Source organism: Bombina bombina, chromosome 10, assembly GCF_027579735.1.
Source record: "Bombina bombina isolate aBomBom1 chromosome 10, aBomBom1.pri, whole genome shotgun sequence".
NCBI lineage: Eukaryota > Metazoa > Chordata > Amphibia > Anura > Bombinatoridae > Bombina > Bombina bombina.
The window spans coordinates 192,831,115-192,858,074 of record NC_069508.1 but is presented as its reverse complement, the minus strand read 5'-3'; the positions used below and the strand labels follow the sequence as shown (position 1 = coordinate 192,858,074).

The window sequence follows — 26,960 nt, the reverse complement described above, 5'->3', positions numbered from 1 at the left end:
CTCGAATTTTGGTTTGGGCGGAATCCAGCTCCTGTCTAATCTCTGCGGTTCATATCCCAGGTATAGACAATTGGGAAGCGGATTATCTCAGTCGCCAAACGTTGCATCCGGGCGAATGGTCTCTTCACCCAGAGGTATTTCTTCAGATTGTTCAAATGTGGGAACTTCCAGAAATAGATCTGATGGCGTCCCATCTAAACAAGAAACTTCCCAGGTATCTGTCCAGATCCCGGGATCCTCAGGCGGAGGCAGTGGATGCATTATCACTTCCTTGGAAGTATCATCCTGCCTATATCTTTCCGCCTCTAGTTCTTCTTCCAAGAGTAATCTCCAAGATTCTGAAGGAATGCTCGTTTGTTCTGCTGGTAGCTCCGGCATGGCCTCACAGGTTTTGGTATGCGGATCTTGTCCGGATGGCCTCTTGCCAACCGTGGACTCTTCCGTTAAGACCAGACCTTCTGTCACAAGGTCCTTTTTTCCATCAGGATCTGAAATCCTTAAATTTAAAGGTATGGAGATTGAACGCTTGATTCTTGGTCAAAGAGGTTTCTCTGACTCTGTGATTAATACTATGTTACAGGCTCGTAAATCTGTATCTCGAGAGATATATTATAGAGTCTGGAAGACTTATATTTCTTGGTGTCTTTCTCATCATTTTTCCTGGCATTCTTTTAGAATACCGAGTTCCTTCAGGATGGTTTAGATAAGGGTTTGTCCGCAAGTTCTTTGAAAGGACAAATCTCTGCTCTTTCTGTTCTTTTTAACAGAAAGATTGCTATTCTTCCTGATATTCATTGTTTTGTACAAGCTTTGGTTCGTATAAAACCTGTCATTAAGTCAATTTCTCCTCCTTGGAGTTTGAATTTGGTTCTGGGAGCTCTTCAAGCTCCTCCGTTTGAACCTATGCATTCATTGGACATTAAATTACTTTCTTGGAAAGTTTTGTTCCTTTTGGCGATCTCTTCTGCCAGAAGAGTTTCTGAATTATCTGCTCTTTCTTGTGAGTCTCCTTTTCTGATTTTTCATCAGGATAAGGCGGTGTTGCGAACTTCTTTTGAATTTTTACCTAAAGTTGTGAATTCCAACAACATTAGTAGAGAAATTGTGGTTCCTTCATTATGTCCTAATCCTAAGAATTCTAAGGAGAAATCGTTGCATTCTTTGGATGTTGTTAGAGCTTTGAAATATTATGTTGAAGCTACGAAATCTTTTCGTAAGACTTCTAGTCTATTTGTTATCTTTTCTGGTTTTAGAAAAGGCCAGAAAGCTTCTGCCATTTCTTTGGCATCTTGGTTGAAATCTTTAATTCATCTTGCCTATGTTGAGTCGGGTAAAATTCCGCCTCAGAGGATTACAGCTCATTCTACTAGGTCAGTTTCTACTTCCTGGGCGTTTAGGAATGAAGCTTCGGTTGATCAGATTTGCAAAGCAGCAACTTGGTCCTCTTTGCATACTTTTACTAAATTCTACCATTTTGATGTATTTTCTTCTTCTGAAGCAGTTTTTGGTAGAAAAGTACTTCAGGCAGCGGTTTCAGTTTGAATCTTCTGCTTATGTTTTTCGTTAAACTTTATTTTGGGTGTGGATTATTTTCAGCAGGAATTGGCTGTCTTTATTTTATCCCTCCCTCTCTAGTGACTCTTGTGTGGAAAGATCCACTTCTTGGGTAGTCATTATCCCATACGTCACTAGCTCATGGACTCTTGCTAATTACATGAAAGAAAACATAATTTATGTAAGAACTTACCTGATAAATTCATTTCTTTCATATTAGCAAGAGTCCATGAGGCCCGCCCTTTTTTTGTGGTGGTTATGATTTTGTATAAAGCACAATTATTCCAATTCCTTATTTTATATGCTTTCGCACTTTTTTATCACCCCACTTCTTGGCTATTCGTTAAACTGAATTGTGGGTGTGGTGAGGGGTGTATTTATAGGCATTTTGAGGTTTGGGAAACTTTGCCCCTCCTGGTAGGAATGTATATCCCATACGTCACTAGCTCATGGACTCTTGCTAATATGAAAGAAATGAATTTATCAGGTAAGTTCTTACATAAATTATGTTTTCTTCTGTTCTGAAAGGTTTATCTAGACAGGTTCAGGAGTAGCAGAGAACCTAGGTTCTAGCTGTTGATTGGTAGCTGCATATATATACCGATTGTGATTGTCTCACCCATTTGTTCAGTTAGAAACCCTTAGTGCATTGCTGCTCCTTCAACAAATGATACCAAGAGAATAAAACAGATTAGATCATAGAAGTAAATTAGAAAGTAGTTTAAAATTGTATTATCTATCTGAATCGTGAAATAATTTTTTGGGGTTTCATGTCCCTTTAAGGACGGTGTTTCTACCTATTCCAGCAGTTACCTAATCTTGCTTGATCTAAGAATGTTAGTTTTAAAATTTAACAATGGGTGTTTTTATGTCTTTTTTTTTAAGCTCTCGCACAAAGAGGCACTCCATCCTTTATGTATAAAACTGTTAGTGTTATTTATTTTTTACTATGTGTGACAGATAGATATACACACACATATTTTGTATGTAATGATACGTTTTAACCAATATTTGTATTTGTTTTCAGACAAAACTAAAGCATCAGTTATACTCATCAATGGCAAAAGTGAGCTTACAGCTGGCCATACAGTTCGTCTTTCACACATATCTTCGAACAAAGAAAAAACTTAGGTAAGATGAGAAGAAGCCACCATATATCGCTGCAACTAAAATAAAGTAGCAATCTATGTGCTTTGAGATACTTATTTCAGAACATTAACGAGTAGTTTAAATAATGATTCTGTGTATCATGCTGGTCTAATTATGATATATTAGAAAAGTACCGTCACACAGGTTATATATAATCTGATAGTTGGTGGAGAATTCTCAGGAGGACTATTGCATATACAGCATTTTAGGGCCAACACTGATAATGGTTTTTATGTTTCCATACTTGAATGTCTCATTTAATATAGTTAAATTAAATTAATTGAGGGTTTTGATATCATCATATGTATTTTTTCTTCAGCCAAAAAAAAACAACTTGTTTCTTTATTGTATTTATAGAATTCTTTAATATTTAGTTTCTCCAACATAGGTGTGTCCGGTCCACGGCGTCATCCTTACTTGTGGGATATTCTCTTCCCCAACAGGAAATGGCAAAGAGCCCAGCAAAGCTGGTCACATGATCCCTCCTAGGCTCCGCCTTCCCCAGTCATTCTCTTTGCCGTTGCACAGGCAACATCTCCACGGAGATGGCTCAGAGTTTTTTGATAATAATGTTGCCCAAAATGATTCCTTAAGTGAGGGGAGTAAGCATGGTACTGCATCATCTCCTTCTATGTCTACACCAGTCTTGCCCACTCAGGAGGTATCTAGTGCGCCAATCCTCCTTACTATGCAACAATTAACGGCTGTAATGGATAATTCTATTAAAAACATTTTAGCCAAAATGCCCACTTATCAGCGAAAGCGCGACTGCTCTGTTTTAGATACTGAAGAGCATGAGGATGCTGATGATAATGGTTCTGACATGCCCTTACACCAGTCTGAAGGGGCTAGGGAGGTTTTGTCTGAGGGAGAAATTTCAGATTCAGGAAAAATTTCTCAACAAGCTGAACCTGACGTTATTACATTCAAATTTAAATTGGAACATCTCCGCTCTCTGCTTAAGGAGGTGTTATCTACTCTGGATGATTGCGACAATTTGGTCATTCCAGAGAAATTATGTAAGATGGACAGGTTCCTAGAGGTCCCGGTGCCCCCCGAAGCTTTTCCTATACCCAAGCGGGTGGCGGATATTGTAAATAAAGAATGGGAAAGGCCCGGCATACCTTTTGTCCCTCCCCCTATATTTAAGAAATTATTTCCTATGGTCGACCCCAGGAAGGACTTATGGCAGACAGTCCCCAAGGTCGAGGGGGCGGTTTCTACTCTAAACAAACGCACCACTCTACCTATAGAAGATAGTTGTGCTTTCAAAGATCCTATGGATAAAAAATTAGAGGGTTTGCTTAAAAAGATGTTTGTTCAGCAAGGTTACCTTCTACAACCAATTTCATGCATTGTTCCTGTCACTACAGCAGCGTGTTTCTGGTTCGAGGAACTAGAAAAGTCGCTCAATAAAGCATCTTCTTATGAGGAGGTTATGGACAGAGTTCAAGCACTTAAGTTGGCTAACTCTTTTACCTTAGACGCCACTTTGCAATTGGCTAGATTAGCGGCGAAAAATTCAGGTTTTGCTATTGTGGCGCGCAGAGCGCTTTGGCTGAAGTCTTGGTCAGCGGATGTGTCCTCCAAGAACAGATTGCTTAACATCCCTTTCAAGGGGAAAACGCTGTTTGGCCCTGACTTGAAAGAGATTATTTCAGACATCACTGGGGGAAAGGGCCACGCCCTTCCTCAGGATAGGTCTTTTAAGGCTAAAAATAAAACAAATTTTCGTCCCTTTCGCAGAAACGGACCAGCCTCAAATTCTACATCCTCTAAGCAAGAGGGTAATTCTTCTCAAACCAAGCCAGCCTGGAGACCGATGCAAGGCTGGAACAAAGGTAAGCAGGCCAAGAAGCCCGCTACCGCTACCAAGACAGCATGAGATGCTGGCCCCCGATCCGGGACCGGATCTGGTGGGGGGCAGACTCTCTCTCTTCGCTCAGGCTTGGGCAAGAGATGTTCAGGATCCTTGGGCGCTAGAAATAGTTTCTCAAGGTTATCTCCTGGAATTCAAGGAACTACCCCCAAGGGGAAGGTTCCACAGGTCTCAATTGTCTTCAGACCAAATAAAAAGACAGGCATTCTTACATTGTGTAGAAGACCTGTTAAAAATGGGAGTGATTCATCCTGTTCCATTAGGAGAACAAGGGATGGGGTTTTACTCCAATCTGTTCATAGTTCCCAAAAAAGAGGGAACATTCAGGCCAATTTTGGATCTCAAAATCCTAAACAAATTTCTCAAGGTTCCATCGTTCAAGATGGAAACCATTCGGACAATTCTTCCTACCATCCAGGAAGGTCAATTCATGACCACGGTGGATTTAAAGGATGCGTATCTACATATTCCTATCCACAAGGAACATCATCGGTTCCTAAGATTCGCCTTTCTGGACAAGCATTACCAGTTTGTGGCACTTCCATTCGGACTAGCCACTGCTCCAAGAATTTTCACAAAAGTACTAGGGTCCCTTCTAGCGGTGCTAAGGCCAAGGGGCATTGCAGTAGTACCCTACTTGGACGACATACTGATTCAAGCGTCGTCTCTGCCACAAGCAAAGGCTCATACGGACATTGTCCTAGCCTTTCTCAGATCTCACGGGTGGAAAGTGAACGTAGAAAAAAGTTCTCTATTCCCGTCAACAAGAGTTCCCTTCTTGGGAACAATAATAGACTCCTTAGAAATGAAGATTTTTCTGACAGAAGCCAGAAAATCAAAACTTCTAAGCTCTTGTCAAGTACTTCATTCTGTTCTTCTTCCTTCCATAGCGCAGTGCATGGAAGTAATAGGTTTGATGGTTGCGACAATGGACATAGTTCCTTTTGCGCGAATTCATCTAAGACCATTACAACTGTGCATGCTCAGACAGTGGAATGGGGATTATACAGATTTGTCCCCGACGATCCAAGTAGATCAGAGGACCAGAGATTCACTCCGTTGGTGGCTGACCCTGGACAACCTGTCCCAAGGGATGAGCTTCAGAAGACCAGAGTGGGTCATTGTAACGACCGACGCCAGCCTGGTGGGCTGGGGCGCGGTCTGGAAACACCTGAAAGCTCAGGGTCTATGGTCTCGGGAAGAATCTCTTCTCCCGATAAACATTCTGGAACTGAGAGCGATATTCAATGCTCTCAAGGCTTGGCCTCAACTAGCAAAGGCCAAATTCATAAGGTTTCAATCAGACAACATGACGACTGTTGCATATATCAACCATCAGGGGGGAACAAGGAGTTCCCTGGCGATGGAAGAAGTGACCAAAGTAATTCAATGGGCGGAGCTTCACTCCTGCCACTTGTCTGCAATCCACATCCCAGGAGTGGAAAATTGGGAAGCGGATTTTCTGAGTCGTCAGACATTTCATCCGGGGGAGTGGGAACTCCATCCGGAAATCTTTGCCCAAATAACTCAATTATGGGGCATTCCAGACATGGATCTGATGGCGTCTCGTCAGAACTTCAAGGTTCCTTGCTACGGGTCCAGATCCAGGGATCCCAAGGCGACTCTAGTAGATGCACTAGTAGCGCCCTGGACCTTCAACCTAGCTTATGTGTTCCCACCGTTTCCTCTCATTCCCAGGCTGGTAGCCAGGATCAATCAGGAGAGGGCTTCGGTGATCTTGATAGCTCCTGCGTGGCCACGCAGAACTTGGTATGCAGACCTGGTGAATATGTCATCGGCTCCACCATGGAAGCTACCTTTGAGACGGGACCTTCTTGTTCAAGGTCCGTTCGAACATCCGAATCTGGCATCACTCCAACTGACTGCTTGGAGATTGAACGCTTGATTTTATCAAAGCGTGGGTTCTCAGATTCTGTCATTGATACTCTTATTCAGGCTAGAAAGCCTGTAACTAGAAAAATTTACCATAAAGTATGGAAGAAATATATCTGTTGGTGCGAATCGAAAGGATTCCCATGGAACAGGGTAAAAATTCCTAAGATTCTATCCTTTCTACAAGAGGGTTTGGAGAAAGGATTATCTGCAAGTTCTTTGAAGGGACAGATTTCTGCTTTATCTGTTTTACTTCACAAGAAGCTGGCGGCTGTGCCAGATGTTCAGGTTTTTGTTCAGGCTCTGGTTAGAATCAAGCCTGTTTACAAACCTTTGACTCCTCCTTGGAGTCTCAATTTAGTTCTTTCAGTTCTTCAAGGGGTTCCGTTTGAACCCTTACATTCCGTAGATATTAAGTTATTATCTTGGAAAGTTTTGTTTTTGGTTGCAATTTCTTCTGCTAGAAGAGTTTCAGAGTTATCTGCTCTGCAGTGTTCTCCTCCTTATCTGGTGTTCCATGTAGATAAGGTGGTTTTGCGTACTAAACCTGGTTTTCTTCCGAAAGTTGTTTCTAACAAAAATATTAACCAGGAGATAGTTGTGCCTTCTTTGTGTCCGAATCCAGTTTCAAAGAAGGAACGTTTGTTGCACAATTTGGATGTAGTTCGTGCTCTAAAATTCTATTTAGAGGCTACAAAGGATTTCAGACAAACATCTTCCTTGTTTGTTGTTTATTCTGGTAAAAGGAGAGGTCAAAAAGCAACTTCTACCTCTCTCTCTTTTTGGCTTAAAAGCATCATCAGATTGGCTTATGAGACTGCCGGACGGCAGCCTCCTGAAAGAATCACAGCTCATTCCACTAGGGCTGTGGCTTCCACATGGGCCTTCAAGAACGAGGCTTTTGTTGATCAGATATGTAAGGCAGCGACTTGGTCTTCACTGCACACTTTTACTAAATTTTACAAATTTGATACTTTTGCTTCTTCTGAGGCTATTTTTGGGAGAAAGGTTTTGCAAACCGTGGTGCCTTCCATCTAGGTGACCTGATTTGCTCCCTCCCATCATCCGTGTCCTAAAGCTTTGGTATTGGTTCCCACAAGTAAGGATGACGCCGTGGACGGACACACCTATGTTGGAGAAAACAGAATTTATGTTTACCTGATAAATTACTTTCTCCAACGGTGTGTCCGGTCCACGGCCCGCCCTGGTTTTTTAATCAGGTCTGATTATTTATTTTCTCTAACTACAGTCACCACGGTATCATATGATTTCTCCTATGCAAATATTCCTCCTTTACATCGGTCGAATGACTGGGGAAGGCGGAGCCTAGGAGGGATCATGTGACCAGCTTTGCTGGGCTCTTTGCCATTTCCTGTTGGGGAAGAGAATATCCCACAAGTAAGGATGACGCCGTGGACCGGACACACCGTTGGAGAAAGTAATTTATCAGGTAAACATAAATTCTGTTTTTATGTTGCAGGGTTGACACAGAAGAGTGGATAGCTACTATTGAAGCTTTGGTCTCTAAAAGCTATGAAGCTTGCCAGTGGCTTGTAGAATACTTTGTTGGGCCTGAAGGAAGGGAACTTGTTAGGTAAGTGACTGAGGTTTAAAAATGACTAGACTTCACTAAACTATCATTTTCTTCTTAAACGGGGAGTCCACAGCTGCATTCATTAATTTTGGGAATTCAGAACCTGGCCACCAGGAGGAGGCAAAGACACCCCAGCCAAAGGCTTAAATACCCACTTCCCTCATACCCCAGTCATTCTTTGCCTTTCGTCACAGGAGGTTGGCAGAGAATTATCGGAAGATTAAAGATAGTCTCTTATGGAGGGTGGTACTCTTCAGAATGGGACTGGAGTTTTAAGTAGTCCTGTCAGCCTCTGAATGAGAGCTTGGATAAGAGTTAGAGTCAGGAGATGCAGGGAGAGTCTTTCTGCGAAACCATCCCGACTCATATTAACAGCTCCTTAGCAATCAGCGTTGACGAGTTCCGCTGCTTGCTTTGTTCACTCAAGTCCATGTCAGAAGCAAGGCTACTATCTGTCACACTTGAAGGGCCTTATTCCTGTTCCACTGTGTAGATTCCGGTAAGATCATTTAATTTTACTTAAGATGTGTGAAGTGAAAAGTAAATGAAGAAGTCGGGTCTCAGTGGGACTCCTTTATCTTATGGAATCGAGGGTTAATATCTCCTAAGGGGGGTTATTGAACAGGGGGGGACTTTAATCATGTTTGTTATGCAAGTCTGTCTGCTAATGTGTAGTGATATTTGGGCTTGTGGCTATATCGGAACATAACAGCCTTTTTTGTCAGGCTGCGCAGCCCTGGTGGTTTTGGCGCGTTTTTAGTTGGCTTGCACGGTGTACCTTGTGCCCGGGTGTCGTCACATTTCTAGTCACCATTTCCGTATTCCTGACCGTGTGGTGATGGAGGGAGTCTGTTTCGTTAGTTGTCTTGGTCTTAGGAGGTGGTGAGTGCCCCAGCCATTGGAGGTGTAAGGTGCCGTTTTATTTTTTCCTTCCTATCCTTAATTTCTATCCTAGTTATGGAGGACTCTGATGTTTTTGGAGACTGATGTCTCTGATTCAGATTCTACTTCTTGCGAAGAGTATGAAATGGCCCGGGTAATCCATGCCCATCAGTTATGTTCCGCATGCCGCTTTAGAGTGCTCCTTTCTCCTGATCCAGGGAACTTAGAGTCCACCGAGCCATCCGTCCCTAAAGGCCCCATATCCCGTGTGGCGAGTACCCTACAACCTTCATTGGCTACGCAAGCAGGTGTCCCTAATGCCGTTACCCCTTCTCCGGAAGGCGGCTTGTTTCCTCCAGAGGTTACAGCACGGTTCCATTTCTTTGGCATTGGCTCATTTACATCTTCCAGGGAGGTTCTGTCCGTGTTCGGTGAACCAGGGCTCATCAGGCGAAGGATCGTCTGGGTCAGATCAGCCCTCTGGGGAAGCAATTGCCTCTGAGGCTTTAGGGGCCCAATCCTCTGGTTCGGGGTCGTCAGTTCCCCCGGCGGAGGTAAGTCTTGCTTATTGTTATAGACTGGCGCGCCTTCGTGTCCTGCTAGGGCATGTTTTTTGGCAGTGCTGGAGGATCCCAGCCCGGAGGAGTTTAGGGGTCCTCGGTCTTCTGTTCCGGATGGCAAGCTGGGTTAGACGTGGGGGGGATGAAGTTAATCTCCTTATTGTCTCCGATTTATCTTTTTTTTTCTTTTTGAGGTATCTTATTCCAGTTCTGAGCTTTGGGACAGGCTGACCCTGTGAGTGTAACCATTTTTCTTGGGCATTCACCTGTACGTGCTGCTTTCTTTTTCGTTGATCCAGTTAGAATGTTTTTGTTTTGTTTTTGGAAGCTCATGTTTGTTATATTTTCTCCATTGGGAAACATTTCTTCTCTGGAATTCGATACTAGCGATTTTGTTGTCGCTTAGACAATTCTCCGGAATTTGTATGTTAAGATATTATTTACATAGTCTTAAGTTTTATCGATCCCTTCTAGGGTTTCAAATTTTCTGTGACCTGGTTCAGTTCCGGAATGCCCTTTGTAGCAGGCTGGTCCTGGTCGGGCGCTGGTTTCTGTTCCTTAAGAGTCTATACCATCCACGTGGTGCTGGGATATCTGGTTGACCTGGTTGGGTGGTGAGTTTTCTCTCAGACGAGAGGTTTATTATTCTTGGGTTCCTCTTTCAGCACGATATATTCCCTGTGAAAGGGATTGCCAGGGAGAGGAACTCCATAAGAGTTTATTTTTTTCTTTTAAGACTCTGCCCTTGACGGGGCTAAGAGAGGAGGCCGTTCGTTTATGACGTCAGGCTGGTTCTCGTTGCTTCTTTTTGGGTGGGGCATCTAGGGGTTGTTCAGTCCTGTTGGGCCTGGACGGGTCCTGCTAAGAAGCGCTTGTTCTCTCCATTTCCATTTGGACTGGAGTTTTAGATGTCTCTTTAACTTGGAGTACCAGGTTGGGAGGGGTTCTTATCCCTCCTATGGTATTCCTCTTATTGATGGCCTCTTTTTGAGATTCTTGACCTCGGTACCTCTTACATAAGGAGCGAGGTGTCTTAGACTTCCTTTTTCCCTTGTCTGAGGATGGTTGGTTGATCATCGGATTTGGAAGATTGGGCACTTTTGTCTGCCTTTCTTCCTCATACTGCTTCTCGTCTGCTCCCATGTTTTTGGGGACTATAGAGATTGCGTTGATCTCTTTGGTGGCCCTGGAGCTACACTTTCTTACATCATATCAGTCGATGTTGGTTTTGGGATATCAATGTTCATCATCCTGTTGTCCCTTGGTCCTGGGGGGTTACCGGGAGGTGGACCCAGATGGATCATTTCTGATTTGTGCAGCCTCGGTTGCAGAGGTGTGTTTTTTCTTGGCAGCTTCTTAGCTGTCGGTCTGGAGGGTATTGTCCCTCAAATTTTGAAAAAATGTCTTTTCTATCTCTGGGATGCTTAGTGAACATCCAGTGCCCTAGGGCCTTTGGATGGGCTGTGCTTGCATCTTCTAGGGTTCTCCGTATGAGGTATTCCTATGGTTCCTTAGGGGTTTCTATTCTGTAACCAGTGCCGGTTGTTTGGTCTTGGCTAGGATAGCTGACTGGACCTCCTAGTTGGATCCCTGGTGATTCAGCCCTTAAGGTTGAGTCTTCCGCTTGCTCCTTTGGGCGGATACTTGAGAAGGGCTTGATGGCTTATTAGCTGCCTAGCAAGCGGGAGATTTATCTCTTATTCAGCCATTCCACGTTATAGGTGGACTCGCTGTCTGTTTGGCTCCTGAACCGGCTGTTACAGCCGGAGGGTGCCCTTTCAGTCAGTTCTGTTTTTGCTCTCTGTTTGATGACAGATGCTCCGTACCTGTGGGTGGGCGAGCAGGTGTCCTTTCATTTTCCTCCCCTTAGGGGGGGAGTGGGGGATATACCATGGTGTCCGCCTAAGGCTCGGAGGGGGGTTCCCTCAACCTTGTGGTACAGTAATGTTGGGGCGGATTCTGGTATTGTGTTCACACTGTTGTGTCAGTGTGTGGTCTCCCTTTGTCTGGGAGTTCACCTTCCTGTAGGGAAGGAATCTGGGTCTTGGTTCTGGAACCCGAGATCATACTACGTTCTGTTCCGGCTTGGTGGTTTAGCATGTCAAGCTTGTTACATATGGTCAGGGTTTGCCTACCCTTTGTTACCTTTTAGTCATCTTCTGAGTACTGGGTAATACAGGGATTTATTTATTTCCCTATCTTCTGTCATGCCAAGCGTTTTTGGCGCTGGGACTTTGTCTCGAGGAAGTAGCCCATGTAACCTAATGGTGTGTTTTTGGAGCAACTTGAATTGTTGGTTAGTTCTACATTTTTCAGCCCGAGGCCTATGGATCGGTTGAGTTTTGACTGTGTTCTTCTCCAGATCTTGTGATCTCTCTATAGGTGGAGATTGGAGGAGTTTTTTTACTGGGAGTCTCTTGGTGCAGTTTCTAACTTGATAGGCTAGTGTTCATGGCTGGTGTCTACTAGTCTTGTGTGGCAGAGTGGGAGCCGGGAGCTCCATCTGGTTATGCTGCTAATTGTTGGCAGTTCTGAGGAATATCTGCTTATTCCGCGATGGCTCTTTCAGGAGTTTATCTCTCTTTCATATTTCTTTGTCTTGCTGCAACCTGCGGTTGTGCTAGATTTTGCTGGGGTTCCTTTCTTACCCTAGTTGCTGAGATTTTAGTTCTCTTGTTGAAGATTTATTTTTCCGTCTGGGAATATATGGAATCGGTATGGACTTGGAGCCGGCAGGACTTGTCTCTTCGGGAGCTGTGTGCTCAGTGGAATCTAGTGCCTTTGAGCTGTCTCTATCCTGGCTTTGCTAGATTTAAATGGACACTGAACCCACATTTTCTCTTGTTAAGTGTGTTCAGTCCACGGGTCATCCATTACTTATGGGATATATTCTCCTTCCCAACAGGAAGTTGCAAGAGGATCACCCAAGAAGAGTTGCTATATAGCTCTTCCCCTGACATGTCATACCCAGTCATTCTCTTGCAAGTCTCAATAAAGAAGGAGGTCGCGAGAGGAGATAGGAGTTTTTTACCTAATTATTCTTCAATCAAAAGTTTGTTATTTTAAAATAGCACCGGAGTGTGCTGTTTTTTTCTCTCAGGCAGTATTTAGAAGAAGAATCTGCCTGCGTTTTCTATGATCTTAGCAGACGTAACTAAGATCCACTGGCTGTTCTCGCACATTCTGAGGAGTGCGGTAACTTCAGAAAAGGGAATAGCATGCGGGGTTCCCCGCAAATGAGGTATGTACAGTAATATTTTCTAGGAATGGAATTGACTAAGAAAACACTGCTTTTACCCATATGATGTAAGTACAGCCTTTAATGCAGTAGTAGCGACTGGTATCAGGCTGATAAATGTATGCGCAGTTGAGTTATTTTCTAGGGACTAGAATTTGACTGAGAAAATACTGTTAATACTGTAATAAATGTATGAGCCTTAACTGCAGTAGAAGCGACTGGTAGCAGGCTCAGTGATAACTTTGCATAACACTGGAAAGTTGTTTTAAAACGTTTACTGGCATGTTATTCGTTTTTGTGAGGTACTTTGGTGATAAATCTTTTTGGGCATGATTTTTTTCCATATGGCTAACGTATATTTCTGCATAGAAACAGTTGTAACAGGTCCCCCACTGTTGTAATATGAATGGGGGGGGCTTTTTTAGCGCCATGTTGCACAGTTAAAAATCTAGCACAGTCTTCCTGCTTCTTCCTCCTTGATCCAGGACGATCTCCAGAGAGCTCAGGAATCTTCAAATTCATTTTTGAGGGAGGTAATCAGTCACAGCAGACCTGTGACAGTGTGTTTGACTGTGATAAAAGCGTTAAATCTTAAATTGATTATCCGTTTTTTGGGTATTGAGGGGTTAATCATCCGTTTGCTAGTGGGTGCAATCCTCTGCTAAATTCATGCATTTACTTAATTGTTGGCTATAACTGAATTAGTTCATTGTTATTTCAACTGTGACAGTTTTTTTGTGTTTTTAAAAGCGCTGCAGCGTTTTTTCTATTGCTTGTAAATTTATTGAAAGATTTTTTCCAAGCTTGCTAGCCTTCATTGCTAGTCTGTTTAAACATGTCTGATACAGATAAATCTACTTGTTCATTATGTTTAAAAGCCGATGTGGAGCCCAATCGAAATATGTGTACCAATTGTATTGATGTTACTTTAAATAAAAGTCAGTCTTTACTGGTAAAGAAATTATCACCAGACAATGAGGGGGAAGTTATGCCGCCTAACTCTCCTCACGTGTCAGTACCTTCGCCTCCCGCTCAGGAGGTGCGTGAGATTGTGGCGCCAAGTACATCAAGGCCCTTACAAATCACTTTGCATGATATGGCTAATGTTATGAATGAAGTATTATCTAATTTGCCTGAGTTAAGAGGCAAGCGCGATAGCTCTGGGTTAAGGACAGAGCGCGCCGATGACACGAGAGCCATGTCTGATACTGCGTCACAGTTTGCAGAACATGAGGACGGAGAGCTTCATTCTGTGGGTGACGGATCTGATCCGGGGAGACCGGATTCAGAAATTTCAAATTTTAAATTTAAGCTTGAGAACCTCCGTGTATTGCTAGGGGAGGTGTTAGCGGCTCTGAATGATTGCGACACGGTTGCAATCCCAGAGAAATTATGTAGGCTGGATAAATACTATGCGGTACCGGTGTGTACTGACGTTTTTCCTATACCTAAAAGGCTTACAGAGATTATTAGCAAGGAGTGGGATAGACCCGGTGTGCCCTTTTCCCCTCCTCCAATATTTAGAAAAATGTTCCCAATAGACGCCACCACACGAGACTTATGGCAGACGGTCCCTAGGGTGGAGGGAGCAGTTTCTACTTTAGCCAAGCGTACCACTATCCCGGTGGAGGGTAGTTGTGCTTTCTCAGATCCAATGGATAAAAAATTAGAAGGTTACCTTAAGAAAATGTTTGTTCAACAAGGTTTTATATTACAGCCCCTGTCATGCATTGCGCCCGTCACTGCTGCAGCGGCATTCTGGATTGAGTCTCTGGAAGAGAACATTGGTTCAGCTACTCTGGACGACATTACGGACAGGCTTAGAGTCCTTAAACTAGCTAATTCATTCATTTCGGAGGCCGTAGTACATCTTACTAAACTTACGGCGAAGAATTCAGGATTCGCCATTCAGGCACGCAGGGCGCTGTGGCTAAAATCCTGGTCAGCTGATGTTACTTCTAAGTCTAAATTGCTTAATATACCTTTCAAAGGGCAGACCTTATTCGGGCCCGGGTTGAAAGAGATTATCGCTGACATTACAGGAGGTAAAGGCCATGCCCTGCCTCAGGACAAAGCCAAAGCCAAGACTAGACAGTCTAGTTTTCGTTCCTTTCGTAATTTCAAAGCAGGAGCAGCATCAACTTCCTCTGCACCAAAACAGGAAGGAGCTGTTGCTCGCTACAGACAAGGCTGGAAACCTAACCAGTCCTGGAACAAGGGCAAGCAGCCTAGGAAACCTGCTGCTGCCCCCAAAACAGCATGAATTGAGGGCCCCCGATCCGGGATCGGATCTAGTGGGGGGCAGACTTTCTCTCTTCGCCCAGGCTTGGGCAAGAGATGTTCAGGATCCCTGGGCGCTAGAGATAATATCTCAGGGATACCTTCTGGACTTCAAATACTCTCCTCCAAGAGAGAGATTTCATCTGTCAAGATTGTCAACAATCCAGACAAAGAAAGAGGCTTTTCTGACGTTTTTCCTATACCTAAAAGGCTTACAGAGATTATTAGCAAGGAGTGGGATAGACCCGGTGTGCCCTTTTCCCCTCCTCCAATATTTAGAAAAATGTTCCCAATAGACGCCACCACACGAGACTTATGGCAGACGGTCCCTAGGGTGGAGGGAGCAGTTTCTACTTTAGCCAAGCGTACCACTATCCCGGTGGAGGGTAGTTGTGCTTTCTCAGATCCAATGGATAAAAAATTAGAAGGTTACCTTAAGAAAATGTTTGTTCAACAAGGTTTTATATTACAGCCCCTGTCATGCATTGCGCCCGTCACTGCTGCAGCGGCATTCTGGTTTGAGTCCCTGGAAGAGGCTATTCGCACAGCACCATTGGATGAGATTATGAACAAGCTTAAAGCCCTTAAGCTAGCTAATGCATTTGTTTCGGATGCCATTGTGCATTTAACCAAACTCACGGCTAAGAACTCCGGATTCGCCATCCAGGCGCGCAGAGCGCTATGGCTTAAATCCTGGTCAGCAGATGTAACTTCTAAATCTAAATTGCTTAATATTCCTTTCAAAGGGCAAACCTTATTCGGGCCCGGTTTGAAAGAAATTATTGCTGACATTACTGGTGGTAAGGGTCACACCCTTCCTCAGGACAGGGCCAAATCAAAGGCCAAACAGTCTAATTTTCGTGCCTTTCGTAATTTCAAGGCAGGAGCGGCATCAACTTCCTCCGCTCCAAAACAGGAAGGGACTGCTACTCGTTACAGACAGGGTTGGAAAGGCAGCCAGTCCTGGAACAAGGGCAAGCAGGCCAGAAAATCTACTTCTGCCCCTAAGACAGCATGAAGAAAGGGCCCAGGATTCCCTGGGCATTGGAGATAATATCTCAGGGATATCTTCTGGACTTCAAAACTTCTCCTCCACAAGGGAGATTTCATCTGTCAAGGTTATCAACAAATCTAATAAAGAAAGAGGCATTTCTACGATGTGTACAAGACCTCTTAGTAATGGGAGTGATCCACCCGGTTCCGCGGACGGAACAAGGGCAGTGGTTTTACTCAAATCTGTTTGTGGTTCCCAAAAAAGAGGGAACCTTCAGGCCAATCTTGGACCTGAAGATCTTAAACAAATTCCTAAGGGTTCCATCGTTCAAGATGGAAACTATTCGAACAATCCTACCCATGATCCAAGAGGGTCAATATATGACCACAGTGGACTTAAAGGATGCCTACCTTCACATACCGATTCACAAAGATCATTATCGGTACCTAAGGTTTGCCTTTCTAGACAGGCATTACCAGTTTGTAGCTCTTCCCTTCGGGTTGGCTACGGCCCCGAGAATTTTTACAAAGGTTCTGGGCTCGCTTCTGGCGGTACTAAGACCGCGAGGCATAGCGGTGGCTCCGTACCTAGATGACATTCTGATACAAGCGTCAAGTTTTCAAAATGCAAAGTCTCATACAGAGATAGTTCTAGCATTTCTGAGGTCGCATGGGTGGAAAGTGAACATGGAAAAGAGTTCTCTGTTACCACTCACAAGGGTTCCCTTTCTAGGGACTCTTATAGATTCTGTAGAGATGAAGATTTACCTGACGGAGTCCAGGTTATCAAAAATCCTAAATGCTTGCCGTGTCCTTCATTCCATTCCAAGCCCATCAGTAGCTCAGTGCATGGAAGTAATCGGCTTAATGGTCGCGGCAATGGACATAGTGCCATTTGTGCGCCTGCATCTCAGACCGCTACAACTATGCATGCTAAGTCACTGGAATGGGGATTACTCAGATCTGTCCCCTTTACTAAATCTGAACCAGGAGGCCAGAGATTCTCTTCTCTGGTGGTTGTCGCGGGTTCATCTGTCCAAAGGAATGACTTTTCGCAGACCAGATTGGACGATTGTAACAACAGATGCCAGCCTACTAGGCTGGGGTGCAGTCTGGAACTCCCTGAAGGCTCAGGGATCGTGGACTCAGGAGGAGAAACTCCTCCCAATAAACATTCTGGAGTTAAGAGCAATATTCAATGCTCTTCTAGCTTGGCCTCAGTTAGCAGCACTGAGGTTCATCAGATTTCAGTCGGACAACATCACGACTGTGGCTTATATCAACCATCAAGGGGGAACCAGGAGCTCCCTAGCGATGTTAGAAGTCTCAAAGATAATTCGTTGGGCAGAGTCTCACTCTTGCCACCTGTCAGCGATCCACATCCCAGGCGTAGAGAACTGGGAGGCGGATTTTCTAAGTCGTCAGACTTTTCATCCGGGGGAGTGGGAACTCCATCCGGAGGTGTTTGCTCAACTGATCCATCGTTGGGGCAAACCAGAACTGGATCTCATGGCGTCTCGCCAGAACGCCAAGCTTCCTTGTTACGGATCCAGGTCCAGGGACCCGGGAGCGGTGCTGGTAGATGCACTAGCAGCCCCTTGGGTTTTCAACATTGCTTATGTGTTTCCTCCATTTCCGTTGCTACCCCGACTGATTGCCAGGATCAAACAGGAGAGAGCATCGGTGATTCTGATAGCGCCTGCGTGGCCACGCAGGACCTGGTATGCAGACCTAGTGGACATGTCGTCCTGTCCACCATGGTCTCTGCCTCTGAGGCAGGACCTTCTAATTCAGGGTCCTTTCAACCATCCAAGCTTAATTTCTCTGAGGCTGACTGCATGGAGATTGAACGCTTGATTCTATCAAAGCGTGGTTTTTCGGAGTCTGTAATTGATACATTAATACAGGCTCGGAAACCTGTTACCAGATAAATTTACCATAAGATATGGCGTAAATATTTATATTGGTGTGAATCCAAGAGTTACTCATGGAGTAAGGTTAGGATTCCTAGGATATTGGCTTTTCTACAAGAGGGTTTAGAAAAGGGTTTATCCGCTAGTTCGTTAAAGGGACAGATTTATGCTCTGTCTATTCTTTTACACAAACGTCTGGCAGAGAATCCAGACGTTCAGGCCTTTTGTCAGGCTTTGGCTAGGATTAAGCCTGTGTTTAAGACTGTTGCTCCTCCGTGGAGCTTAAACTTGGTTCTTAAAGTTCTTCAGGCTGTTCCGTTTGAACCCCTTCATTCCATTGATATTAAGCTTTTATCTTGGAAAGTTCTGTTTTTGATGGCTATTTCCTCGGCTCGAAGAGTCTCGGAGTTATCTGCCTTACATTGCGATTCTCCTTATCTGATTTTTCATTCAGACAAGGTAGTTCTGCGTACTAAACCTGGGTTTTTACCTAAGGTTGTTTCTAACAGGAATATCAATCAAGAGATTGTTGTTCCATCATTATGTCCTAATCCTTCCTCAAAGAAGGAACGCCTTTTGCATAATCTGGACGTAGTCCGTGCCCTGAAGTTCTACTTACAGGCAACTAAAGATTTTCGGCAAACTTCTTCTCTGTTTGTCGTTTATTCTGGTCAGAGGAGAGGTCAAAGGGCTTCGGCCACCTCTCTCTCTTTTTGGCTTCGTAGCATAATACGTTTAGCCTATGAGACTGCTGGACAGCAGCCTCCTGAAAGAATTACAGCTCATTCCACTAGAGCTGTGGCTTCCACCTGGGCCTTTAAAAATGAGGCCTCTGTTGAACAGATTTGCAAGGCTGCAACTTGGTCTTCACTTCATACCTTTTCAAAATTTTACAAATTTGACACTTTTGCTTCTTCGGAGGCTGTTTTTGGGAGAAAGGTTCTACAGGCAGTGGTTCCTTCTGTTTAATGTTCCTGCCTTGTCCCTCCCATCATCCGTGTACTTTAGCTTTGGTATTGGTATCCCATAAGTAATGGATGACCCGTGGACTGAACACACTTAACAAGAGAAAACATAATTTATGCTTACCTGATAAATTTATTTCTCTTGTAGTGTGTTCAGTCCACGGCCCGCCCTGTCCTTTTTTTGAGGCAGTTCTAAATTTTAATTAAAACTCCGGTCACCACTGCACCCTATGGTTTCTCCTTTCTCGTCTTGTTTCGGTCGAATGACTGGATATGACATGTGAGGGGTGGAGCTATATAGCAGCTCTGCTTGGGTGATCCTCTTGCAACTTCCTGTTGGGAAGGAGAATATATCCCATAAGTAATGGATGACCCGTGGACTGAACACACTACAAGAGAAATAAATTTATCAGGTAAGCATAAATTATGTTTTTCTTTCGCGATTCAGATAGAGCAGCAATTTTAAGCAACTTTCTAATTTACTCCTATTATCAATTTTTCTTCATTCTCTTGCTATCTGTTTGAAAAAGAAGGCATCTAAGCAATTATATTTGGTTCAGACCCTGGACAGCCCTGTTTATTGGTTGTTGAATTTTTCCACCAATCAGCAAGAACAACCCAGGTTGTTCACCAAAAAAGGGCCGGCATCTAAACTTACATTCTTGCTTTTCAAATAAAGATACCAAGAGAATGAAGAAAATTTGATTATAGGAGTAAATTGGAAAGTTGCTTAAAATTGCAGGCTCTATCTGAATCACGAAAGAAAAAAATTGTGTTTATTGTCCCTTTAACTATTGGGCAGTTACTTAGTCCTTTCAGTCCTTTTTGTTCTGCTCAGTACAGCAGTTGTTTGGTTTGGGTAATTTCAGGCTGTAGTGCCCTTCGAATGGGCCACCTTGTCTACCCTTTTTTGCATTGTGTCCTCTATAGCTTGGGTATTTTCCCAAAAGTAATGAATGCAGCTGTGGACTCTCCCCGTTTAAGAAGAAAAACATAAATCATGCTTACCTGATAATTTTCTTTTCTTCTGACGGGGAGAGTCCACAGCTCCCCTCCCACGTTCTTTTATGGGGGGGGGCGGCCATGTTTTTTGTTTATTCTTCTGGCACCTTTTTTTCACCTGATATTTCTTCTACTGTTCCTTGTTCCCTTGGCAGAATGACTGGGGGATGAGGGAAGTGGGGGAGATATTTAAGCCTTTGGCTGGGGTGTCTTTGTTTCCTCCTGGTGGCCAGGTTCTGAATTCCCAAAAGTAATGAATGCAGCTGTGGACTCTCCCCGTCAGAAGAAAAGAAAATTATCAGATAAGTATAATTTATGGGTTTTTTTGCAAAGTATTGGTTGGCATTAAACTAAATGCTATAGTGGTGTTTTTTTTTTTTTTTTAAGGTACACAGAACGCTTTGTAATTACAAGACATTTCAGCTCTCTTGATAAAGAAAATAAGCAAGTGTAAATGTTTTCAAAATAAACTCCTTGTTTGCTGCAATTGTTTTTAAGTTGCCAAACTCCAATCACCTCTTTCCTTATTTGGAGGCACCACCTGGACTTGTTTCTGGAACAAACAAAGCTAGTCATGATTGATTTGCAGTTCCTTATCTGATAACCTCTGCTAATGCCATTTGAGGATATATATGTAGCAGGGTTATGCATAATTAAACATTTTTTATATTACAGTCTCAAGTTGATTTATGTCCCATTTAGACATTTAATTAGAGCCACTGCTCTGCATTTGCAGAGTGGTTGGTAGATTAATATAAGCAACTTGTGGCATTGCTGTTTTAGGGTCTCACCTTTGCCATTTTGGTGATATATTTTAGTATGCTGAAAGAGGTTTCAACCTGGATGTATTTCTCTTTATAGAGTTTTCTTGTTGGAGTGCTGTGTACGAGAGGTCAGATCTACAGTTGCTACTGTTCTTGAGAAGACATTAGATGGTGTCTTATTTCATAAAGATAAGGTAAATCCTCTTTGCTTTCTCATTTTCCACTTTTGTCTATAGAAGTCAATAATTGCATAGCCTGATCTTAACTATTGATCTTTTTTTTTTTTTTCTTTAGGTAAAAGGTGTTCAGCCATTGGTGGAGATGCTGCTCAGTCTTCTGGATAAAGATGTCCCAGAAAACTGTAAAAATTGTGCTCAATACTTTTTTCTTTTTAATAACTTTGTTCAAAAGGTAACAATCTTAATTACTATTGTAGAAAATTCAAATATTTATGCTATGTATAATCAAAGTATTTAATCAATTTGTTTTTAATAAGACTCAGACTCATGATAATCTTTACTGTTATACATTTGAGTTTAGTTCTCATAAGGTTGGCGAAGCATTCAATGAAATAGCTGTGGGGAGATGGGACAGCCTTGTCTGGTGTCATTTTGGTGGTCTGTAATAGAGGATAGTAGTAGGTTTATAGCAAATCATTTTTGTACAGTTAAGATATCACATGGAAGCATAAATATTAGATGTGCATTTCTTTTTGGATGAATGCTAAAATAAGCGAGTTGTCTCAACAGATCAATGAACAAAAAGGATGTTCATTTTTTTTATTTTTAGAGTTTGCTTATTCGTTAGTACAGCAATACAACAGAAATGTCTTATAACGTTTATTCAGCTTACTGCGTGCTTGCCTAGATAGTGCCAATAAATACAGGATTAGTGAGAGTGTGTTGCCAGAAAGAGATAGGAGGAAGAATGGGGAGAAGAATGACAAAGAGGAGACGGAACAAGAGAGAAATAAGAGGGTTTTTTTAAATGTGCAGCTGCTGGCTTATAGCAGTAGCACTAGCTACAACGTTAATTTTAAGATGCATTTGGGCTGCTCCTTTTCTTTTGAAAACACTGTTTGCTCAGGCTTAAAGATGAGTTTTCTAAATGTTGTCATTCATTTCTCATATAATATTTATCTTCACTTATTTTAAAGCCTTTTATTTTGCATGCTTGGTTAATGAAAAATGTAGAACTTCATGTCAATAGATGTGAGTGCTGCCAACACAAATGCAGCCGTCATTTCCTATGTCTGATTTTATTTAACTTTTTCTCTTATTTAGCAAGGGGCTCGTGCAGTTGAGCTTCTTCTCAGGTATTCTGCTCTGAGGCATTTCATCAACTTCTTACTAGGTCCCAATCGTCAAAATAACCAGGTAATAAACAATAATCAGTGTTATAGCTACAGTATTGTTTATTAAAGGGCAAGCAAAAAAGTTTTAACAAAATTATTGTGCAGTATGTTCAGATTTAATAAGATTCATAAAAGTCTCACCTCTCTAAATGCAATAGTTACCTATAAAATAGATTTAGACAGATCATGCCATTTTAAACAACTTTCTCCAACATAGGTGTGTCCGGTCCACGGCGTCATCCTTACTTGTGGGATATTCTCTTCCCCAACAGGAAATGGCAAAGCTGGTCACATGATCCCTCCTAGGCTCCACCTACCCCAGTCATTCTCTTTGCCGTTGTACAGGCAACATCTCCACGGAGATGGCTTAGAGTTTTTTAGTGTTTAACTGTAGTTTTTATTATTCAATCAAGAGTTTGTTATTTTAAAATAGTGCTGGTATGTACTATTTACTCTGAAACAGAAAAGAGATGAAGATTTCTGTTTGTATGAGGAAAATGATTTTAGCAACCGTTACTAAAATCCATGGCTGTTCCACACAGGACTGTTGAGAGGAATTAACTTCAGTTGGGGGAACAGTGAGCAGTCTTTTGCTGCTTGAGGTATGACACATTCTAACAAGACGATGTAATGCTGGAAGCTGTCATTTTCCCTATGGGATCCGGTAAGCCATTTTTATTCACACAGTAAATAAGGGCTTCACAAGGGCTTATTAAGACTGTAGACATTTTCTGGGCTAAATCGATCATATTTACACATATTTAGCCTTGAGGAATCATTTAATCTGGGTATTTTTTGTAAAAGAATATCGTCAGGCACTGTTTTAGACACTTTATTCTATTGGGGCTTTCCCTAATCATAGTCAGAGCCTCATTTTCGCGCCGGTATGGCGCACTTGTTTTTGAGAACAGCATGACATGCAGCTGCATGTGTGTGGAGCTCTGATACATAGAAAAGTCTTTCTGAAGGCATTATTTGGTATCGTATTCCCCTTTGGGCTTGGTTGGGTCTCAGCAAAGCAGATTCCAGGGACTGTAAAGGGGTTAAATATAAAAACGGCTCCGGTTCCTTTATTTTAAGGGTTAAAGCTTCCAAATTTGGTGTGCAATACTTTTAAGGCTTTAAGACACTGTGGTGAAATTTTGGTGAATTCTGAACAATTCCTTCATACTTTTTCGCAATTGCAGTAATAAAGTGTGTTCAGTTTAAAATTTAAAGTGACAGTAACGGTTTTATTTTAAAACGTTTTTTGTGCTTTGTTATCAAGTTTATGCCTGTTTAACATGTCTGAACTACCAGATAGATTGTGTTCTGACTGTGGGGAAGCCAAGGTTCCTTCTCATTTAAATAGATGTGATTTATGTCATAATAAATTTAGTAAAAATGATGCCCAAGATGATTCCTCAAGTGAGGGGAGTAAGCATGGTACTGCATCATCCCCTCCTTCGTCTACACCAGTTTTGCCCATACAGGAGGCCCCTAGTACATCTAGCGCGCCAATACTCCTTACTATGCAAGAATTAACGGCTGTAATGGATAATTCTATCAAAAACATTTTAGCCAATATGCCCACTTATCAGCGAAAGCGCGACTGCTCTGTTTTAGAAAATACTGAAGAGCATGAGGCCGCTGATGATATTGTTTCTGAAGGGCCCCTACACCAGTCTGAGGGGGCCAGGGAGGTTTTGTCTGAGGGAGAAATTTCAGATTCAGGAAAAATTTCTCAACAAGCTGAACCTGATGTGATTACTTTTAAATTTAAGTTGGAACATCTCCGCGCTCTGCTTAAGGAGGTGTTATCCAATTTGGATGATTGTGATTATCTGGTCATTCCAGAAACACTATGTAAAATGGACAAGTTCCTAGAGGCCCCGGGGCCCCCCGAAGCTTTTCCTATACTCAAGCGGGTGGCGTACATTGTTAATAAAGAATGGGACAGGCCCGGTGTACCTTTCGTACCTCCCCCCATATTTAAAAAATTGTTTCCTATAGTCGACCCCAGAAAGGACTTATGGCAGACAGTCCCCAAGGTCGAGGGGGCGGTTTCTACTCTAAACAAGCGCACCACTATACCCATAGAAGATAGTTGTGCTTTCCAAGATCCTATGGATAAAAAATTAGAAGGTTTGCTAAAAAAGATGTTTGTTCAGCAAGGTTACCTTCTACAACCAATTGCATGCATTGTCCCTGTCACTACAGCCGCGTGTTTCTGGTGCGATGAGCTAGAAAAGGCGATTATTAGTAATTCTTCTTCTTATGAGGAGATTATGGACAGAATTCGTGCTCTTAAATTGGCTAATTCTTTCACCCTAGACGCCACCTTGCAATTGGCTAGGTTAGCGGCGAAAAATTCTGGGTTTGCTATTGTGGCGCGCAGAGCGCTTTGGTTAAAATCTTGGTCAGCGGATGCGTCTTCCAAGAACAAATTGTTTGGCATTCCTTTCAAGGGGAAAACACTGTTTGGCCCTGACTTGAAAGAGTTTATCTCTGATATCACTGGGGGCAAGGGCCACGCCCTTCCTCAGAATAGGTCTTTCAAGGCCAAAAATAAACCTAATTTTCGTCCCTTTCGCAGAAACGGACCAGCCCCAAGTGCTACGTCCTCTAAGCAGGAGGGTAATACTTCTCAAGCCAATCCAGCCTGGAGACCAAGGCAAGGCTGGAACAAAGGAAAGCAGGTCAAGAAACCTGCCACTGCTCCCAAGACAGCATGAGATGCGGGCCCCCGATCCGGGACCGGATTTGGTGGGGGGCTGACTCTCTCTCTTCACTCAGGCTTGGGCAAGAGATGTTCTGGATCCTTGGGCGCTAGAAATAGTCTTCCAAGGTTATCTTCTGGAAGTGATTCATCCTGTTCCATTAAAAGAACGAGGGATGGGGTTCTACTCCAATCTGTTCGTAGTTCCCAAAAAAGAGGGAACGTTCAGACCAATCTTAGATCTCAAGATCCTAAACAAGTTTCTCAAGGTTCCATCGTCCAAAATGGAAACCATTCGAACAATCCTTCCATCAAGAAAGGTCAATTCTTGACCACGGTGGATTTAAAGGATGCGTATCTACATATTCCTGTCCACAAGGAACATCATCGGTTCCTAAGGTTCGCATTCCTGGACAAGCATTACCAGTTTGTGGCGCTTCCTTTCGGATTAGCCACTGTTCCAAGGATTTTCACAAAGGTACTAGGGTCCCTTCTGGCGGTGCTAAGACCAAGGGGCATTGCTGTAGTACCTTACTTGGACGACATTCTGATTCAAGCGTCGTCCCTTCCTCAAGCAAAGGCTCACACGGACATAGTCCTGGCCTTTCTCAGATCTCACGGATGGTAAGTGAACGTGGAAAAGAGTTCTCTATCTCCGTCGACAAGAGTTCCCTTCTTGGGAACAATAATAGACTCCTTAGAAATGAGGATTTTTCTGACAGAGACCAGAAAAACAAAACTTCTAAACTCTTGTCGGATACTTCCTTCCGTTCCTCTTCCTTCCATAGCACAGTGCATGGAAGTGATAGGTTTGATGGTAGCGGCAATGGACATAGTTCCTTTTGCGCGCATTCATCTAAGACCATTTCAATTGTGTATGCTCAGTCAGTGGAATGGGGACTATACAGACTTGTCTCCGAAGATACAAGTTAATCAGAGGACCAGAGACTCACTCCGTTGGTGGCTGTCCCTGGACAACCTGTCGCTAGGGGTGACCTCCCGCAGACCAGAGTGGGTCATTGTCACGACCGACGCCAGTCTGATGGGCTGGGGCGCGGTCTGGGGATCCCTGAAAGCTCAGGGTCTTTGGTCTCGGGAAGAATCTCTTCTACCGATAAATATTCTGGAACTGAGAGCGATATTCAATGCTCTCAAGGCTTGGCCTCAGCTAGCGAGGGCCAAGTTCATACGGTTTCAATCAGACAACATGACGACTGTTGCGTACATCAACCATCAGGGGGGAACAAGGAGTTCCCTGGCGATGGAAGAAGTGACCAAAATCATTCAATGGGCGGAGACTCGCTCCTGCCGCCTGTCTGCAATCCACATCCCAGGAGTGGAAACTTGGGAAGCGGATTTTCTGATTCGTCAGACATTGCATCCGGGGGTGTGGGAACTCCATCCGGAAATCTTTGCCCAAATCACTCAACTGTGGGGCATTCCAGACATGGATCTGATGGCCTCTCGTCAGAACTTCAAGGTTCCTTGCTACGGGTCCAGATCCAGGGATCCCAAGGCGACTCTAGTAGATGCACTAGTAGCACCTTGGACCTTCAACCTAGCTTATGTATTCCCGCCGTTTCCTCTCATCCCCAGGCTGGTAGCCAGGATCAATCAGGAGAGGGCGTAGGTGATCTTGATAGCTCCTGCGTAACCACGCAGGACTTGGTAGGCAGATCTGGTGAATATGTCATCGGCTTCACCATGGAAGCTACCTTTGAGACGAGACCTTCTTGTTCAAGGTCCGTTCGAACATCCGAATCTGGTCCTACTCCAGCTGACTGCTTGGAGATTGAACGCTTGATCTTATCAAAGCGAGGGTTCTCAGATTCTGTTATTGATACTCTTGTTCAGGCCAGAAAGCCTGTAACTAGAAAAATTTACCACAAAATATGGAAAAAATATATCTGTTGGTGTGAATCTAAAGGATTCCCTTGGGACAAGGTAAAGATTCCTAGGATTCTATCATTTCTTCAAGAAGGATTGGAGAAAGGATTATCTGCAAGTTCCTTGAAGGGACAGATTTCTGCCTTGTCTGTGTTACTTCACAAAGAGCTGGCAGCTGTGCCAGATGTTCAAGCCTTTGTTCAGGCTCTGGTTAGAATCAAGCCTGTTTACAAACCTTTGACTCCTCCTTGGAGTCTCAACTTAGTTCTTTCAGTTCTTCAGGGGGTTCCGTTTGAACCCTTACATTCCGTTGATATTAAGTTATTATCTTGGAAAGTTTTGTTTTTGGCTGCAA

General features: G+C 43.3%; 1 protein-coding gene across 1 annotated transcript in view; it reads left to right on the top strand.

Moving 5' to 3' along the window:
- The window catches only part of LOC128640795 (ubiquitin carboxyl-terminal hydrolase 24), a 385,043-nt gene that overhangs the window by 292,868 nt on the left and 65,215 nt on the right, over nt 1–26,960 (top strand). Inside the window, exons 41-45 of the mRNA XM_053693215.1 lie at nt 2,582–2,685; nt 7,956–8,069; nt 20,764–20,860; nt 20,961–21,077; nt 21,950–22,042. Of these exons, the coding sequence (XP_053549190.1) occupies nt 2,582–2,685; nt 7,956–8,069; nt 20,764–20,860; nt 20,961–21,077; nt 21,950–22,042 (525 nt within the window). The remainder of the gene's footprint in view (nt 1–2,581; nt 2,686–7,955; nt 8,070–20,763; nt 20,861–20,960; nt 21,078–21,949; nt 22,043–26,960) is intronic.